The sequence below is a fragment of the Asparagus officinalis genome, unplaced genomic scaffold (genome assembly GCF_001876935.1).
Source record: "Asparagus officinalis unplaced genomic scaffold, Aspof.V1 AsparagusV1_Un674, whole genome shotgun sequence".
In the NCBI taxonomy this organism is placed as follows: Eukaryota; Viridiplantae; Streptophyta; class Magnoliopsida; order Asparagales; family Asparagaceae; genus Asparagus; species Asparagus officinalis.
Genome location: NW_017972935.1, coordinates 5,001 through 23,321, shown reverse-complemented (window position 1 = coordinate 23,321; position 18,321 = coordinate 5,001). Strand labels below are relative to the sequence as shown.

The 18,321-nt window shown below is 37.5% G+C and overlaps 1 protein-coding gene across 5 annotated transcripts in view; it reads right to left on the bottom strand.

Moving 5' to 3' along the window:
* Positions 1 to 8,851: 8,851 nt before the first annotated feature.
* Positions 8,852 to 18,321, bottom strand: part of LOC109828051 (N-(5'-phosphoribosyl)anthranilate isomerase 1, chloroplastic-like) — a 9,619-nt gene continuing 149 nt past the window's right edge. Inside the window, exons 1-6 of one of the 5 annotated variants that reach the window (XM_020395086.1) lie at positions 18,294 to 18,321; positions 14,196 to 14,496; positions 14,045 to 14,098; positions 13,866 to 13,975; positions 9,182 to 9,281; positions 8,852 to 9,112 (exon numbers count right to left, since the gene is read on the bottom strand). The exon at positions 18,294 to 18,321 is cut by the window's right edge and continues 149 nt beyond it. In XM_020395086.1, the coding sequence (XP_020250675.1) occupies positions 8,987 to 9,112; positions 9,182 to 9,281; positions 13,866 to 13,975; positions 14,045 to 14,098; positions 14,196 to 14,496; positions 18,294 to 18,321 (719 nt within the window). In that variant the 3' untranslated portion in view covers positions 8,852 to 8,986. Of the gene's footprint in view, positions 9,160 to 9,181; positions 9,282 to 13,865; positions 13,976 to 14,044; positions 14,099 to 14,195; positions 14,567 to 18,293 lie in introns of all 5 variants that reach the window. The other 4 variants (XM_020395084.1, XM_020395085.1, XM_020395088.1 and 1 more) reach the window with 4 other exon arrangements.

Below are 18,321 nucleotides of genomic sequence, written 5' to 3'. Positions count from 1 at the left end.
AAACTTGGGCCTTCTCCGCTGGAGTGTTCTGCATGCCTTCGTGTGCACACGTGGGTTATGGGCCCACTTTTCACATTTATATCATATATGTCTTTCAGGTTTTTATAATACTACCTTATTTGTCCTAAAATTAAATCATATGTTTGTGTGTGTGTGCATGCTTGCGTGCGAGTGTGTACATATACTCTCTTGTTCTTTTGGGTGTGTTTAAATTTTTTATGCTAAGGATTGTGGATATATTGGATAGTTTCTGTTAGGGGCTGTTTGGTTCGTTTCCTTCACTCTCCAAAAATTACTTTCCTTCATTTTCTTGTGTTTTCTTCACTTTTCTGAATAATATATCTTGTGTTTGTTTTGCCAAAAAATATGGGGTGAAAATACTTTCCACCATTTTCCTTAGTTTGGTTCAACTTGAAAAAAAAAAGAAAACAATTGATGTGTGAATAGGTTCCCTCATTTTCTAGTGTTTGGTTCAAACTAAAAAATCAAGAAAACTTGATTGTGATCACCATGGTAAGAATACCACTCATCATCATAATTGTGCATATAAACATGAAAATTGTGAACAAAATCAATTATCCTATGATCACAAGTGAATCAAATAGAAACAAAGGCCAAGCATCAACTGAAATCAAAGGCCAAGCATCAACTGAAATCAAAGGCTAACCATTAAAGTAACAGCGGACAAAAAGAAACAAGTAGAAAGGGATTAAAAACAAATAAATGAGACTCGTCGCAGTATTGCGTCAAAAAAGCCTCGTTGCAATCCGATCCCCTTTTGGACCTTTGGACTGAATAAGCGTTCTCTCTCTCTCTCTCTCTCTCTCTCTCTCTCTCTCTCTCTATAATACGTAGCAATCCCCACTTCCTCTCTCTCTCTCTCTCTCCTTCTCATGCTCCTATCCTGAAGACAACAATCTTAGCCCCATTCAGGCACCACAAGCCCCCGCACGTGCTCCCCGACCCAAAAAACTCTAGTCATCAAGCACGCCTCCATGCCGGCCGCCTGCGCCGCTCGCGTCTTCCAACTCACCCGCGAGCTCGACCACAAATCTGACGGCGAGACCATAGGGTGGCTCCTCCAGCAAGCCGAGCCAGCCATAGTCGCTGCCACGAGAACCGGTACCATCCTAGCCAACTTCTCCACCCTCAACATCTCCCTCCGCAGTAGCGGCAACCCAAGTTTTCCCCCTTTTTCTCTCCAGCATCAAAGGAATGGTACGTCTGTCATTTTTTATATCTACTTTCCTTCACTTTTCTCCGATTTCAGGTTTTTGGGGACGAAAAACGATTGGCCTCCAATTCCTACTTGGCGTTTGTTTTCTCTTCCTCTTCTATTTTATTTTGGCAAGCCAAATATAAAAAAATGTAGAAAATGGGGGAAACTGACAATTTTTTTCTCTGTCAGTTTTTTTTCCGGGCTTTCTTCACTTTTTTGACGAACCAAACAGCCCCTAAGCGTATGGTATGGCCCATCTATGAAGGGTTATTGGCAGCTAAGGAGCGTGGGAATCAAAACCACATGATGGTGGAGAAGGTGCTGCACATGAGGCATAATAGATAGTGCTACTCGAGCGGGTTGTTAGAGATGAGCTAATTAGAGCGAGACACATGGAGTTGTTAGAGAAAAGAGTGTGCTCATGTATAATTGTATAAAGAGCTATTATGTATCAGTCTTATTTCTCATGCAATGAAAATAGTATTTTCTCACCTCTTTCCTCTTCTCTTCATCTTCTCCTCTGTTGTTCTTCTCCCTCAATCTCTTCTCTAATTCTATTTTGGGAATTTTTTTAAGAGAGACCTTTTTTGCTAAATAATTAGCAAAATCGATCATTTTGCTAATTATTTAGCAAAATCGATCTTTTTTTGGCCAACATGCCAAAAAAGAGGCCGATTTTAAAAAACTGCTTGCTCGAAACATACGGGATTAGTAGTCATGTGTGTTTAGTCGCCAATTTTGACGACTAATCACACCACAAAAATCTACGGGACTACTAATCTCGTAGATTTCAGGTCTATTACAAGTCCATAACTATACCCCATTTCTGTGGCTCATAATGGGAGTTGAGAAGACATCGGGTCACGCCACCAACAGATCTCGCCGTCGCACCGACGCCGAACAAACCATAGTGATCGCAAAACAAGAAACAAACAAACAGCAGCAACAACGAAAATAGTAGAGACAAGCACCAGCAACTTCCTACCAGAGGAGCGAGTATTCCTATTCAGGTGGTCGAGGGAGGGGAAACACAAGAAGGGTTTGGACGGATCAGTGTTGTTGAACCCGCAGACGCCGCCCGCAGCGCAGCGGCAGACGAAGAAGTTGGAGTTGTAGGCGTCGACGGAGAGGTCCCAGCGGATGGTGAATCCTGAGCGGAGGAACGCAGACAACACGCTTGAGGCATCACCTGCGTAGTTTGAGCTTAGGTTTGGTTTGTAATGGGGAAAGAGGATGTGAGGGGAGGGGATGAGATGGGACTGGAAAGAGGAGAGGTTGCAGTTTTGGGCGGGACTGAGGTCGGGCAGAGGGAGGTGAGGCTAGGGCATGTGTTGGAGAGGAGGCGGAAGGGGGAGGAGGAGAGGTTGATGAGGGGGGGAGGGGAGGGCAACCGGGGGAGGGGGGAGGGCGAAGGTAGGGAGTGAGGGGAGTTGAGAAGACATTTTGTAATACACCTGAAATCTATGGGACTAGTAGTCCCGTAGATTTTTATGGTGTGATTAGTCGCCAATTAATAATGACTACACATACGGGACTATTAGTCTCGTATGTTTCGAGCATACTGTTTTTTAAAATCGACCTCTTTTTGACAAAAAAGAGGCCCATTTTGCTAAATAATTAGCAAAATAGTCAATTTTGCTAATTATTTAGCAAAAAATATCTTTTTTATTCCCTTCTATTTTACTCATATTCTCTTTTAGTTTCATCAATGGCAGGTCCTTGAATGGGCTAGTGGTGCTGACAACTCGGTATCAGAGCAGGGTGAGGATGGGTTGGAAATGTCTGATGTCGGAAGAATAGAGTTAGATTCCCTTAGGGCAGTCGTGGAGCAGAAAGAGGTGCCATTAGTACTAGGAATAAGTGATTGAGTTGATGGGTTAGCGCGGCTCATGATGGGTTTCTCTGCTCAGATGAATACCCTAGTTGAGCATATCGGCAAGATGATGAGTGAGAGGACTCGACGAAGCATGGAATCGGTGTTGGGACATCCACCAATAGCGAGTTCCTCTCAACTCTCAATTGGTGTGCTATGAAAGGTATCATCATCAAATTAATGGGAAGATGACCTAATTCTCAACTGGATCTACACCGAAATGTTGATCGAAATTCCATTTATTCACCAGAGAGAATATTCATGGTGGATCTATCAGGTACAACAATTGTTCAGAGTACTATTCGATCTTCGATGAACAAAGAGTTTGACGTGCAGTGCTATTTTTGAATGAAACCCCTCCTCTCCAGAGTTTTTGCTAGAGAAGGGAAAGGGGAGAATACTAAGTTGGGCTAAGTTTGAGGAGGCCTTGCTCAGTTGCTTGGGGCCTTCTGAATATTTGGACTACAAAAGGGAGATATCAAAGCTGCAACAAACTAGGTCCTCATGTGATTATCAAGCCTAACTCAAAAAATTATCTAATTTTGTTTATGGTCTTCCATATGATTGTGATTATTATTGTTATTTTAATGGAAACGATAGAGTTTTTTTTAAAAGCCAAAAACATGGCATTATATCCAACCAGCTATATGATAGTTCAAACTAAATTAGTCTAGCCCATTGTGCCAGATGATGAGCAATCTTGTTTCCGGTTCTAGCCACACAAGCGAAACAATATTCATCAAAATCACGGTAAATTGAAAATATGTTTGCATGATTTGTTTCTTTAAAAGAGGATATCACTTTATATGCACATTAAATTGAAAATATTTTTGCATGATTTGCTATATTATTATTGCATGATTTGTTTCTTTAAAAGAGGATATCACTTTATATGCACAGTAAAATTATTATCAGCTCAGTATATATTATCATTGTTTGGTTTATTTGCTTGAAGTAAGATATGCATTTATTATATACGCATGAAACTAGAAATTTTTACAGCATCTAGCAAGTGCCAGATATCCATCTAGGTTAGAATATAGTGATGTATGTTTTCTTTCTATTATTTTGTATACCAGATAATTTTCTATATTATATACTATTCTGTGATTAATTTGTTTACTTAATTAAGAAATGAGATGTGTTTATATAAAGCTGAATCTGTCAAAATAAAAGTTTCCAAAACTTGGTCTTAAATTTACGTCTTGATACATGGTATTTAATAGCGTCCTCGTCCTCTAGAACATTCGTCAAGGCCATTTGTGAGTTGTAAGCTTAATTCATGCATAAATTAATTATTTCTCACATAAGTGCATCTCTTCATAGATAGTAACGATTATTTCATCATGGGATTTGTGTCCTATATGCTTAGATCCGGACTTACCAAACAGTAAACTAGTATGGTATATAACAGAGAATATAGAGAATATTTCCTTCTGATTATCAATTTATTACACAAAATAATAGAGAATATTGTCAGAAAAAATAGAGAATATTGAGAGATGAAAGCATATTTTCAAAATTGAGAAATTAAAGAGGGGCATGGTTAAATAAAAAATGACAATGATCTCAACTCGTTACACGAGAATCATGGCGCATGAGCTAACCCTTTAAAAAAATCTTTTAGAAAAATTCCTTACAATCGAGAGAGAATGTTCTAAAAATTAGTAATCATTATAGAGATGAACTATATTATAACGTGAAAGAGGATGAACTTGAAGACAGGACATTAAGGGAGATGAAGTTCAAAAAGAGCGCAACACGACAACACCATCACCAGCGAAAAAAAGATCTCGAATTCAATTCATTAGACAAGTAAAACAATATTGTTGAAACCTTATTCTCATCTAAAACAAAACCAAAGTCCGACGATACAACTACAGCAACATTTGAGGCTAATAATTTCTCCACCACAATAAAAACATAAATCTCAACAGTCGACTTGAGACTGAACAGGCCTCAAATCAAATTGAAGCGTACCTAAACTTTATAGGAGTCTCTTGAACAACTGGACCACCGTTGTTGATAATCAAATTTATTGTTAGCTGGTTGTTTATGAACCATGCATGTTGAATGGATGCCGTAATCAAGCGCGCCAACCATTTACTTGTCAACGGCTTCAGATGCTATAATGTCTTCAATAACAACTGTGAGGATTTCGCTATCTACTGTAAAACGAGTCTTCTTGTGGCCGAAAAGTGGGTCCTTAGGCAGAGCGGGCAGGCGATATCGATCGTTGGTAGGAACATGGCAGTGGTTGCGTCGACACCATTCAGGCTTCTTACGACGAATGTGCATATATGGGATGGCGGTGATGGGGGTGGGGGTTTATTGTGAGTAGGTACTTTGCGGATGTTAGTAATAGGAGGGATGTGGTGAAGGTGGAGGATTTGACGGCAACCGGTAGGGTTCGGGTTGTTGAGGGGGAGACGAATGTGTTCTGTTAGAGTATTTGTACTCATACAAAGATTCCATTCTTGTAGTAATTTATATGAATTATATGATCACTTACATATATTCAATTCTAACATGTATTCGGTTGCATAAATTGCTTCGTTATTCATGTTGACATATGGTAATTTGTTTATGGATTTTGGGCATATTGTTTACCTTACAAAGATGATCTTGGTGTATTGTATATGTTTCTTAAAATGGATGAAGGATGAGCCAAGGATACCAAGCAAGCAAGCAAGCAGCAGGGAAAAAAAACACTGTAGCATTGTATTCTTGACGGGAATTTCGTCTAGGATACCTACTATTCTAGATGGAAATGAATTCCGTCTAGGATGCGTCTAGGATGCATCCTAGACGTAGGATACCTACTATTCTAGATGGAAATGAATTCCGTCTAGGATGCGTCTAGGATGCATCCTAGACGGAAATCCGTCTAGGTTGCATCCTAGATGGAATTCATTTCCATCTAGAATAGTAGGTATCCTAGACAGAATTTCCGTCTAGGATACATCCTAGACGGAATTCATTTCCGTCTAGGATATTCCGTCTAGGATGCTTCCTAGACAGAAATTCCGTCTAGGATACTGCATCTTAGACAAAATCTTCCTGGACCAACATCCTAGACGAAATTCCGTCTAGGATAGTCTTTTTAGATGGAAATTTGACTTTCCTAGATGAAATTTTCCGTCTAGGATACTCCGTTTTTTACCTGTGCGTGAAAGAGGATGAACTCGAAGACAAGACATTAAGGGCGATGGAGTTCAAAAAGAGCGCAACACGACAACACCATCACCAGTGAAAAAAGATCTCGAAATCAATTCATTAGACAAGTAAAACAATATTGTTGAAATCTTATTCTCATCTAAAACAAAACCAAAGTCCCACGATAAAGCTACAACAACATTTGAGGCTAATAATTTCTCCACCACAATAAAAACATAAATCTCAACAGTCGACTTGAGACTGACAACATTTGAGGCTAATAATTTCTCCACCACAATAAAAACATAAATCTCAACAGTCGACTTGAGACTGAACAGGCCTCAAATCAAATTGATTCTCCACCACAATAAAAACATAAATCTCAACAGTCGACTTGAGACTGAACAGGCCTCAAATCAAATTGATGATCCCAAGCATACCTAAACTTTACAGGATAGTCTTGAAAAACTGGCCGACCGTTGTTGATAATGCAACGGCTACCCTCTACTTTGAATAAGTAAGGGTTAATAGGTTCACTAGTCTTAAATCCGTCGCATGATACGTATAACAACGATTGGGGGCACATGCAGTCGTTGCTTAGAGAACTAGGATGCTAGGCTAAGGATAAGATTTTGTTTCTATAAATATATATATAGTCTTCTATTGTTGAAAGTAAACTAAGAGAAGTGAGTGACACTATTCTTCTGATCTAGGTTTAATATAGGTTGGCACATACTCATCCATATCTATTGTTGAAAGTAAACTAACGATTGGGGGCACATGCAGTCGTTGTTTAGATGAGTAAATCCCAACTAGGTTGGCACATACTCACCCATATCACTATCATTTGTAACTTTTTTCGAAATAATTCATTACAAATTTAAAGCTAAGAAATAAAAATTTCAATTTGATGAATATTATCTAATCTTTATATCTATCTGCTAGTCTCAACTCTTCAAATTTATCTTTAATTATAGCAATCTGATCGATGTCTTGTGTTCACTTCTCGTACCTCCACCAATCTTGTAAGCACATCACCGCTTGTACAGTATACGGATCTAAGCATGTCATGTAGTTGTCGATCAAACGTCCTGCTGTGCTGGGGTTGGGGCTGGGGTTAGGGTTGGGGGTTAGGGTTGGGGTTAGGGTTAGGGGTTAGGGTTGGGGTTAGGGTTAGGGTTAGGGTTAAGGGTTAGGGGTAGGGTTAGGGTTAGGGTTAGGGTTTCGGGTTAGGGCTGACCCAAGGCTTCACTGGTAGCATGATGGATGGAGAAGAAGATGAACCTGGAACGGACGGCGAAGCAAGAGTAGAAGTGGCCGCGGAGGGTCTCCTTGGCGGGACAAGGTGTTTGACCTGTCTCCCCAACGAGCTCTTTGCGCGGAGACAAGTGACCACTGTCTCGCCCAAAGGAGCCGTCTTTGGATGCCTCCGGGTCTTGATTTTGCACAAGTTTGGTCTTTGGAATCCAAATCTTACGGGATTTTGGTGGTTCTTTGGTCATCTCTCTTTTCTTTAACTCTTGCGCCTTTCGTACAGGAGCATGAGCGTGCGCGGCACGAGCACGACGACTTTGGATGCGCTCCTTTTTAGTCGAATGAGTCCTCTTGACGAGAAACCATTCCTCTATCAATGGCTTGGGGGGAAGTATTAGCGACTTGTTGTTGAAGTGACTCAGTTGCTAGACGCTTTCGTGATTCTAAGTCTGCGTAGTAGTGAACTCCGTCAATCTGTTTAATGGCCCTTGCAAACTAACGGGCCTTTTGCTAGCATTGTCTCTAACGACCCCTCTTTATCAGAGTTGGTGAACTTGACTCCTTAACTGGGGAGGAGCCATTGCGAACAAAATCTCCGGCCTTGTAGATTGCCGGAATAACATTGCGAGGGGGAGTTTCAGCAACTGTTAGGTGAGCGTCGTCACCCTGAGTCTCCATTGGTGCGGAAGACTGGAAAACCTTCTTCGTAGACGAGACCCTCCTGTACTTGCGGGAAGAAGAGGATTTTGATGAAGACAAAAAGAAATACTCCTCGAACTTGGCTTGTTCGAACTTGTATTCTAGACAATCGACCATTGAACCGACTTAAACGTTGCTAGGCTGCAACACGACAGTCTCAATGATGGGACTGCTAGTTCCCACTGCGGTCGCCAACATGTTCGCTTCGGAAACAATTTTCTTTGTAGCTTCCATTAAATCATTTAAAAAACAAAAGAATAAGTTTTACACGTGTAACCCTCTTCTTTACAAAGAAAACAAAATTGTGCTTCCCAGTAACACATACAGAAACTCCTACGTAGTAATCTCTGCTTGCGTGTGATTCTTTGCCTGTGTCGGGGATACGTTATCCGTGGACCACCGAGCAACATTTCCTAGTTGGATACGAAGAAAGCTTAAGGTTAATGTTTCTATGGGGAAATAAGAACCGAAGTAAGTGTCTTAGCAAAGTAAGTCAAGTACTCTTCTCTGGATCAAGTATAAACTTGAACTCAAGGAAACACCAAAAGACTCTTGAGATACACAGAATACGGGCTATTTCAACCATATTCGTATAACCTTGGTCATTCAAATTTGCTATGAAATAAGCTTATTGACATAAAAAATTGCAATGAAATAAGGTTATTTGCACTAATTTAAGGCTCAGAATACATAAACTAAAACAATATTAAAAAGCCCGTCATGACATACATATCCATAGTTTAAGGAGAATAAAATTATTTCAACCAAATATTCTGAGTACTGACTCAGTAGCTCATTGAATTGACTTTGCTAACGAAAGAGGATATCTTCAAAGGGTCCTTATTGATCCCATCAGGACCACAGATGCCGCTGCTAACATCAACTCCATCTGGTTTAAGAGTTAGAGCTGCCTCCAGAACATTTTCAGCATGGAGGCCTCCGGCCAACAACCAGCCATGTTTGCTTCTGACTAGAGCTGCCTCCAGAACATTTTCAGCATGGAGGCCTCCGGCCAACAACCAGCCATGTTTGCTTCTGACCGGAGGCAATTTAAACCTTTGCCAATTGAATCCTTTGCCACTGGATACACATTAACATTAGCAGAAGACTAGGATAAATCTAACCAAAGGGTACAAAGTTTTAACATATAACATGCAGATCCAGAGATATTTACATAATTAGAATGACTGGGTACATTTTTACGTTTTTAAATATTTCATAGAAAATACAAAACGCACAGGATATTCCACACGGTACTTTTCCAAAATAAACCAGGTTAGGATTATATACGAGTCTTTTCTGAACATATGAATTCTTAACATACAGAAGTATGTTTTTTACACCGCTCGGACTAATCGGCATTGAATAGTAAAGCGCGCACCAACAAGATTTATTCAGTTCAAGAAGAATAAAAAGTCAAGGGATAGTTCTTAGATCTCACAAACACAAACAAAGAGGTTACCAGGGATTATCGCCAGACTATGTTGCACGGGAACGGGTACGAGTATGTGTAAGGGTATATGCAAGGTAGGGTATAGGGATACGACAAATTTGTAAAATGTAGGGTACAAAGACACAATTATACACATACATACAGAAATTCATAATTTATATGAGATCAATATAGTTATTCACATGTTTTAAGAGTAAAAATTCTCATAATATTTCTATGTTTCTTTTACTATGCAGATTAAAAAATTAGAAAACTGTCTGTTGAATAAAGCTATACCTGAAAGAGCATAGGAAAAGGACATACAGTGCTAAACGAGACATTAAACTCAATGTTATAAGAACTGAAATGCATCTATTTTGCGTGTGTATAAATTCCATCAACAATCTCTCATATATGCAGCTTGTTGGATATATGTCAAAGAAGTGAATGACAAGTGTTTTAAATTAAAGGATTATTTACAAATATACCTTTTGAATCATGGTCATTTGCAAAAATGCCCCCTAAATATTAGTACTTGCAAAACTAACCTTATTCCATTGCAAATCATCAACTTGGTGATAAAAATTTGACTACTTTGCTGATAATTTTTACATTGCAATAACAAATTAACATATTAAATGATTAATTGCTTTGAGGATATTTTTTTCCAAGATTAATGATTTGAGGGGTACTTTGCAAATACTGAGATTTGGAGGGTATTTTTGCAAATACCAATGATATAAGGGGTATACATGCAAATAACTCTAAATTAAAAAATGTGTTATACTATTGATTACATGTCTGAATAGATGAATGCATATATTTAAGGAGTGTCCATGAAATGTTGGTGTCTGCTACATGTGTTGTACGTATCAGGTATGATATGGCTTCATGATAGAAGTATTTGTTGGGATTTTCGAAACATGCAAACGATCTCGAAATGCATAATATGCAGCAAGAAAATCACGCACAAGAATTTATCATGAAAACCTTTAACTAGGAAAAACCACATGAAAATGAAATCAATCCACAATCTCCAACAAAACTACAGCTTTTTGGACAGGCAAGGAATGTGAAACCGTTCCCTCTCACAATACTCAAGTATTGTTACACCCTCTGTTAACCCTAGATTACGAGAATAGTCTTCTTAGTTTACAACAATAGGGGACACATGTAGAGAAACAAAAATTCTATCCCTAATCTAACCTTCTAGTTCTGACAAGCTACAAATTTCTTATCATGATAAGATCTCGTCTCCTAATCATAATAGACATCTAATCCTATCTAACTACATGAAGTTATATAAAGAATCAAAGATACAATCTCAATAATCTCCATCTTGGCTTTAGTGCCCAACCTACCTCGATTTATCATTATCGTCTTGAAACTTTTCTGCTAGTGTTTTCCGTTGCTTTGCACTTCAAACCAAAGTATTTGGATCTGCACTCGCATCCACAATAGGGGATGCCCGACAAGTCTTGCCACTACGCACGTCATCGTGGATCACCATTGCATGCTAAAGAGATTCTCGCCATATGTAATATCATAAGAAAGTCGAACATGCTACAGTATCTCCATGCTTGCTCTCCTACTCTACCAGCATCACTCACTTGGGACCATATAGGTGTACCTTTCCTACACCATCCTACGAGCCAGATGCTACCATACCAACATCTCTTGGCTGAGACCGAATAAGATGGCTAATGGACACCTTCCCCACAAGATCGATATTGTCATCTCTTGCATTACTTGGATTGGACCAGACATGAGCTTTGTTTTCCCACCCCTCCCCACAAGTCCAATATCACTACCTTTATGTGTATCACTCGTCTATGCCTGCTTGCAAGCTCTACCTAATACATCACTATTCTCAAGTCTACACATATCAATTATCTCCTGCTCGTGCGACAACCGCAAACCACTTCATGATGATAACTCCACTACTAGAATTACGTCAGTCTCTGACTCTAGCATACCTAACTCATCCACTTAAGATTCCTTCATCATGTCTGCTATCAAATTTGCCTCTCTGTCATCCTCAGAATTTTTTTGCACCTTATGACCAATCCAAGCACAATCTGAAATCCAAACCCTTCCATCGCCTTTAAAGTACTCAATAACTTATGGATTAACTCTTGGATCATCAACATCTGCCTTCAACTAACCAATCTACTGACAAAACAAATTGTATCGTCCAATGTGGATCCAGAACACCAATCACGAAGAGAATACTAATCAGCAAAATTTTGCACCTCTGATCCTACTACTTATCTCTTTTTCTTCCACATGACCCAATGCAACAGTAACCTCGAGATTTTTTTCCTGCGGTTCTTTTACACAGACATCACAACCTGAAAGAAAAGACTCGCAAACCCAGCTTCAATGCTACTTTCCTGACTTGCCACCTTTGTGACCCACGACTACCGTTACCGACCACACCACTCGAATATGCACGAACTGCCATACCTCATTATGGTAACACTTGTTGGGATTTTTAGAACCTGCAAACCTTAAAAAGCACAATACGCAACAAGAAAATCTCACACATGAAATTAACGTGGAAAACCCTTAATCGGGAAAAAAATCACGTGATCAAAATTAGTCCACTCTTACTAAGGTTCCAATATCAATTGTCGAGAACATTGAATGATCAAAATCTATATTCGATTGCGAATACTCAGGGAATATCAAGGATATATAGTAATTATTGAAGTGCTATATCAGATGATTTTTTTTATATACATATAATCTAATTATACTTAATGAAACCTGAGCATACAAAAACATAAATAATCCATGTTTAGAATCACTAACTAATTGTAAAAGCTTACTTAAAGAAATGAGCTTACTAGAATTTTGCTAAAATTTTAATTATTGCAGGAGTTTTTGCTAAAAACACTTACAAAGTTTTGCAAAACTATATTATTCTATGACAAGCCATAAAAAAGGACATATAGACAAATATATTGACAAATATGTTAGCCATGTCGGGGGTAATAATCGTCAAAAATTGCCAAAAAGCGGTAAAGAATATTGAGACCATATTGTTCTAAGGCAAGCCTTATAAAAGCATATATTGGTTGATATATAGGGCTATATAGAGGGTATTATAAACAATTATCACTACCAACAAAGTTACAACATTTTGGACGGGCAAATACTGTGAAATTTTCTCCTCTAAAAGTTACAATCTTTTTGGACATAAAGAAATTGTGAAACCCTCTCTACTCAATCTTTTGGTCAAGACAAAGACTGTGAAACTGTCTTCTCTTTGACGCTACTCTTGAATCTGCTTACATCCTATATTAAACCTAGATCAGAAGAATAGTGTCACTCACTTCTCTTAGTTTACTTTCAACAATAGAAGACTATATATATATTTATAGAAACAAAATCTTATCCTTAGCCTAGCATCCTAGTTCAAATAGAATACAAACTCCTTATCATGATGAGTCCCCATCTTGTAATCATGATAGACATCGAATACTATCTAACTACATGAAGTACTATTGAACTGCATGAAGTTGTACAAAGAATCAAAAGCACAATCCCAACATTATCCACGCAACATAGTTGCCCTCTCATCCCTACGATGTTTTTAAGTCGGTTTCTTGATGATGAGAAAGTAAGCACAGATTTTAGGAGTTTAGGGGGTTTTGTTTATAAGTCATTCTTTCTCCTTGAGAAGCAGGTTTTTACACATTTGCCATCATCATCTCATAGTTCCACGATGACTAGATCAAGGATGATAATTTCCCTGTCCAACCTGTAAATGTGGTAATCGTAAACACATATTATTACCTTTCGTAGCCACGAAAGTCATAGAAGTGTGGCCCTTGCCATTATTGCTTTCTTGTGTTCTTCAGCATAATTTGACCGTACTCGAGTTTTCCTCAACGGTTGTCATTATAACCTTGGTAGTCCATAGGATCATGAGTAGATCCATATCAGTTGTTACACACGCACATACATGTATCCCGAAATAATATATCTTTGCCAAAAGGCTAATTCATTTCATGTGTATGTGTTTTAGAGAAATCTAAAGGATCATCATAAGTGGCAGAAACATGGCACTCCAAATTGACACAGGAAAGGGCATAATCAGTAGCGCAAGAAACAATGTAAAGGATTCAATTTCCTACTTTCATGGACAAAGGCTTTTGGATGCTCAACAAGGTTTTCATGACAAAAGTAGTATAGCAATTTAAAAGTAAGAGAGAAGTTCTTCTGACCTGCCCCCCTTCGCACTATCTACCAGAACCCAGTCAACTAAGGCAGCAGCTTCACCAGGAACATGGTTGAGAAGTTTCCCATTTTCATCAGCATGGATAACGTAAATAACCCTACTCAATGGCAGCAACTCATGGTTGAGAAGTTTCCCATTTTCATCAGCATGGATAACGTAAATAACCCTACTCAATGGCAGCAACTTTCGGAGCTCAGCACGAGAACAATCTCCGTGAAGCTGCAAGAAAACATGCAAAAGTAAGAAGGAAATAGCTCGAAACATTCAATTAGTTAGAACAGAAGATAGAAGGAATTAATTTTAGACTAGCTAGTACTTGGACAAACTCAAGGCCAGATACTTCGGCGACTCGTAGTATTGTGCTCACATCATCCTCAACAAATACTCCAACTGGCTCTGCGCCGTTGTCTCGGGCAGCTTTTGAGATTTCCTTTGCGACTTCCAGTGACACAGAACGCTTTGAGTGGGGCCAAAGTATCATCCCAATAAGATTAGCACCAGCTTGAGCAGCGAGTTCTGCATCTCTAGCAGAGGTGATCCCACACATTTTAACTCTAGGGTGGAAATTTTTGGAGTCTTTTCCAGAGCTTTCTAGAGAACAAGATACAGAAGAGGCCCTGATTTTCTTTAGACATTGTGAGCTTCTTGATAAAAAGTTGAGTCGAGCATTGCGGAAGTCTAAATTATCTTGAATGGAAAAAAGAAAAGAAGAAGAATTATCACACTGCTTTGTTCTTAAGCATTAGAAAGGACACTGTTTTAGACAATGAGGAAGAAAAAATAAAATCAATAAAGCTTATAGCATGTTTTGGTAAAGATCAAAAAATTTCCACTCTTATATATAAATTTGCTTGTCAAGAATGGTCAATATGCAGCTAAACATTAACATGATAGTGAACCATGATAGCAATATAAATAGAACTTAGCAACTAGTGGATATGAGCTTTCAGAATAACATCTCTTGTAGAGTTTCTTTCATGCATCCAATATAAAAGTATGGAAATACATCTATTCTGCAGCAGAAAATTAATATAGATTATGCTTAGGCTTCATTTATATTAGAGTAACTCTTATCTTTAAGAATTTCATGATATGAATGATAATACTCACTATAACTGGAGATGATCATGAACAAAACGCGTTTATCAATTATCAGTAATCTTGATGGTATGCCTTTCATAATAGTGCTAGTAAGGAAGGGCATGCATGCTGCTTTATGTAGATATTGCACCAAAATCAAAGAATTACATAGGATGATCAATGTATACCATGAAAATATATACACATATGATATTCCTTTTAGTTTATCAACAATAGTAATTATGTGTATAATGTGGATGAAAACTTTAGCTTGATTAGTAACTTTTCTGTATTACGTCTATATTGACTTCTCACTTGTTTTTTTATGAAAATGTTGCCTCGTACGACAACTGAAAAAAGTGTAACGACATCCTAACAAGTATTCATTGACTTCATAGCTCATGCAAACATTCATCAAATGTATGCATGCTCTGTATAGAAGTTGCACAAGTTGCAAGTGCAGTTGTTGCACAAAATTAAACAAGGTGATAAGTAAATTACAATATTTAAGTATTTAGTAGATGACTATAATTAAAACAATAAAAGCATTACAAGGTGAAAACACTGATGTTAGTTAGCAGTTAGCATTCCGTTTTCAAAAAATAAATTTCTATTATAATTATTGACTCACCTTGAATGAAAAAGTATACATAAATATAAAACACGATGTAGGATGAAAATTGAACTTAAAGTATATTATAATATTTAATTATTAGATGATTATAATTAAAAATAATAAACTGTGTTACTTGGTGATAAGTGCTAATAAACAAGTTGAATGGCAGCACTTAAAATTATAGATTAAAATTTTATCTGTATTTTAATCTAAATATTAATATCTCTATTACTTGTGAAGATCCAAACGCATCTCTTGAGGTTCTTATCTCACATAGATGAGTTAGAATATTATTGTTATCGAATATTGTTGTTATTTGATTATTTACGCAATTAATCAATTGATTGCTAACAACAGAAAGATGTCGGATTAATTTACGGTGAATTGCTGTAAGAATGGTGAGTAAAATCTTTTAGATAAATCGTTCTTTCACATTTTCACAAAGACTATGGTCCCGTTCAAAATCACCAACCACTATACTCTTTTTATTTCTTACAATATTTTTTGACGACTAAAGAGCAGTTTGTCTTTGTGGTCATGTACTTGCTACGTGACGTGTTAGACCTAATGATATTCTTTTTAGTGTTAGGATCAAAAATCTTCAAAACCTCTTGTGGAATAAAAGAAGTTCTGAGTTATGTGCAAAACTCAAGTTAGAGGTGTTTTGTGTAATTCAAACAGATAGTTAGGGGGTTTATGTCGAAATGGACTCTTTTCGTAGAGAAATAATCATAGCTTACTTAATAATCCTCTTTTGTGAAAGGCCCAAGCCCAATCCGTTATTGAATGGGTATTCATTTTTGAATTGCAGGGAGAGGAGAAATGAAATGATGCACATGTGTCTTCATGGGCCCACAAAATTTTGAGCTGCTAGGTGAAACAGACAGTTTCAACAAAAACCAAATGAGCTATTAGGCACTTTTATATACAGTAATGATATATTGGTCAGATTACATCATCAGTTCTCTTCCAGAAATTCAGATGACCAAGTCATAAACTTAACAAGCAAAAAAAACTGATAATTTAGTTTATGCCGGTGATATAAATCAAGAAGTCAAGTAGCCTCATCCCGCCTCGAGCGTAGTTGATAAGTTTATCAAAGATATACTTCAATTAGCGTAGGCAAATAAAAATAGGATTGAAAAAAGAACTGTATGATGTGGGAAGTATCAAGATAGTATAGTTTTAAGAAAAAGGAATTGAACCACCTATTATCTGAAGGAGGGAAAGCAACTTGGAGGAAATTCTAAGATTCAAATAGCTTACTGAAAACATCCTGCAATGTTACTCAAAGTAGTTACGCCGAAGCGCATAATTTATAAAAGTTCAAAAGATATTTAAATAAAACTGCACATTGATTCACCATATTCAATTCTTCCATTCACCAGAAAAATAAGATAGATGATTCCAATGATATGAGAAAATCCAACTGGAGTTCTCAGAAATCACTCTAAGGTCCGCTACTTACTCCATAACTGACAAGATACAGTTTCATGCTAACAAAACTATTAAATCAATTCAGAGCAAGGATCTTTTGTTTTTTTACGAGATGCAAGGACATAACAAATGCTCCTATGATATGCCTTTTTTGTACCAAAAAAGTTAATGATTTCTAATGCACATTGGTAGATGTGAAAATTGCAGTGTCAAGTAAGTGTTATCCGAGAGCTAATCATATTTCTAGATATATAATGTATTATCTCAAAAATATTTCACTTCAAATTATCAGGTGACTTTCAGCCAGGTGTTTATTTATGATGTTAGCGATTGATTATGTACTCGACCCTACCTCCTCTCTAACTAAGGGTCTTCTCTAATTAACAAATGATGTGCTAAGACCCACCATCACAAAAGATGTGCTTCTTTCAACCATGGGCACGCGTAGCAATGAACTAGTAACAGTATTTCTGGTGTAAGATTCCCTATTAACAAATGGTGTAAGATTTCCTTCATGTATAGAACAGTGCATTCCAAAATTAGATTACCTAATTTAAATTAGCGGTCCACAAGCTTTATATAGTTAGCAACAGCAAATAACCAACAACCCAACAAACTTGAGGAAAATAAATACCAGCATAATAAAAAACATATATCAGAAGGCAACATAGCCTCCAGTGTAGTCATCAGTACAAATCAGATACAAACAAACATAAAGTTAGAGTACAACAATATTCAAGATGATTATTCTAATATGAAATATCCCAGATCTACACATAAAAATATCCCAAATGCGAATCCACACTCATCAAAGTGATTGAACTCCACATGCAAGAACAAGAAAATATAACATGGTAATGTTTTAGATTAAAATGAGGAACGATAGTAGATATCATGTAAATTATTCAACTAAAACAAATAAAAAAATTAGAAATATAATTCCTTATTCTCAAATCTTGCCCTTTGCCCACTGTAGATAACATGAAGAGAGAATTAATTGGAAAAAAATCCCTCCATCTCAAATTTCTCATTGTCGAAAACTAATCAAACCCATTAAGATTTCATGCAAGGGGATTCCCATCACCAACAATCAAAAGTAGAAAAAACCCAAACGTCAAAATCCCAATTTGATGCTCAAAACGAAAAATCCTCAACCCATAAAAATGTCAAGACACCAATACAAACGAACCCACTTCGGTTTTCCACTCAAACACAAAAACCCATATAGATTTCACGAAATGAAACAACAAAATCATTAAATCTCAGGAGAAAGAAGCTCACTTAGCGGTCGAAGACGAGGCTCCGATGG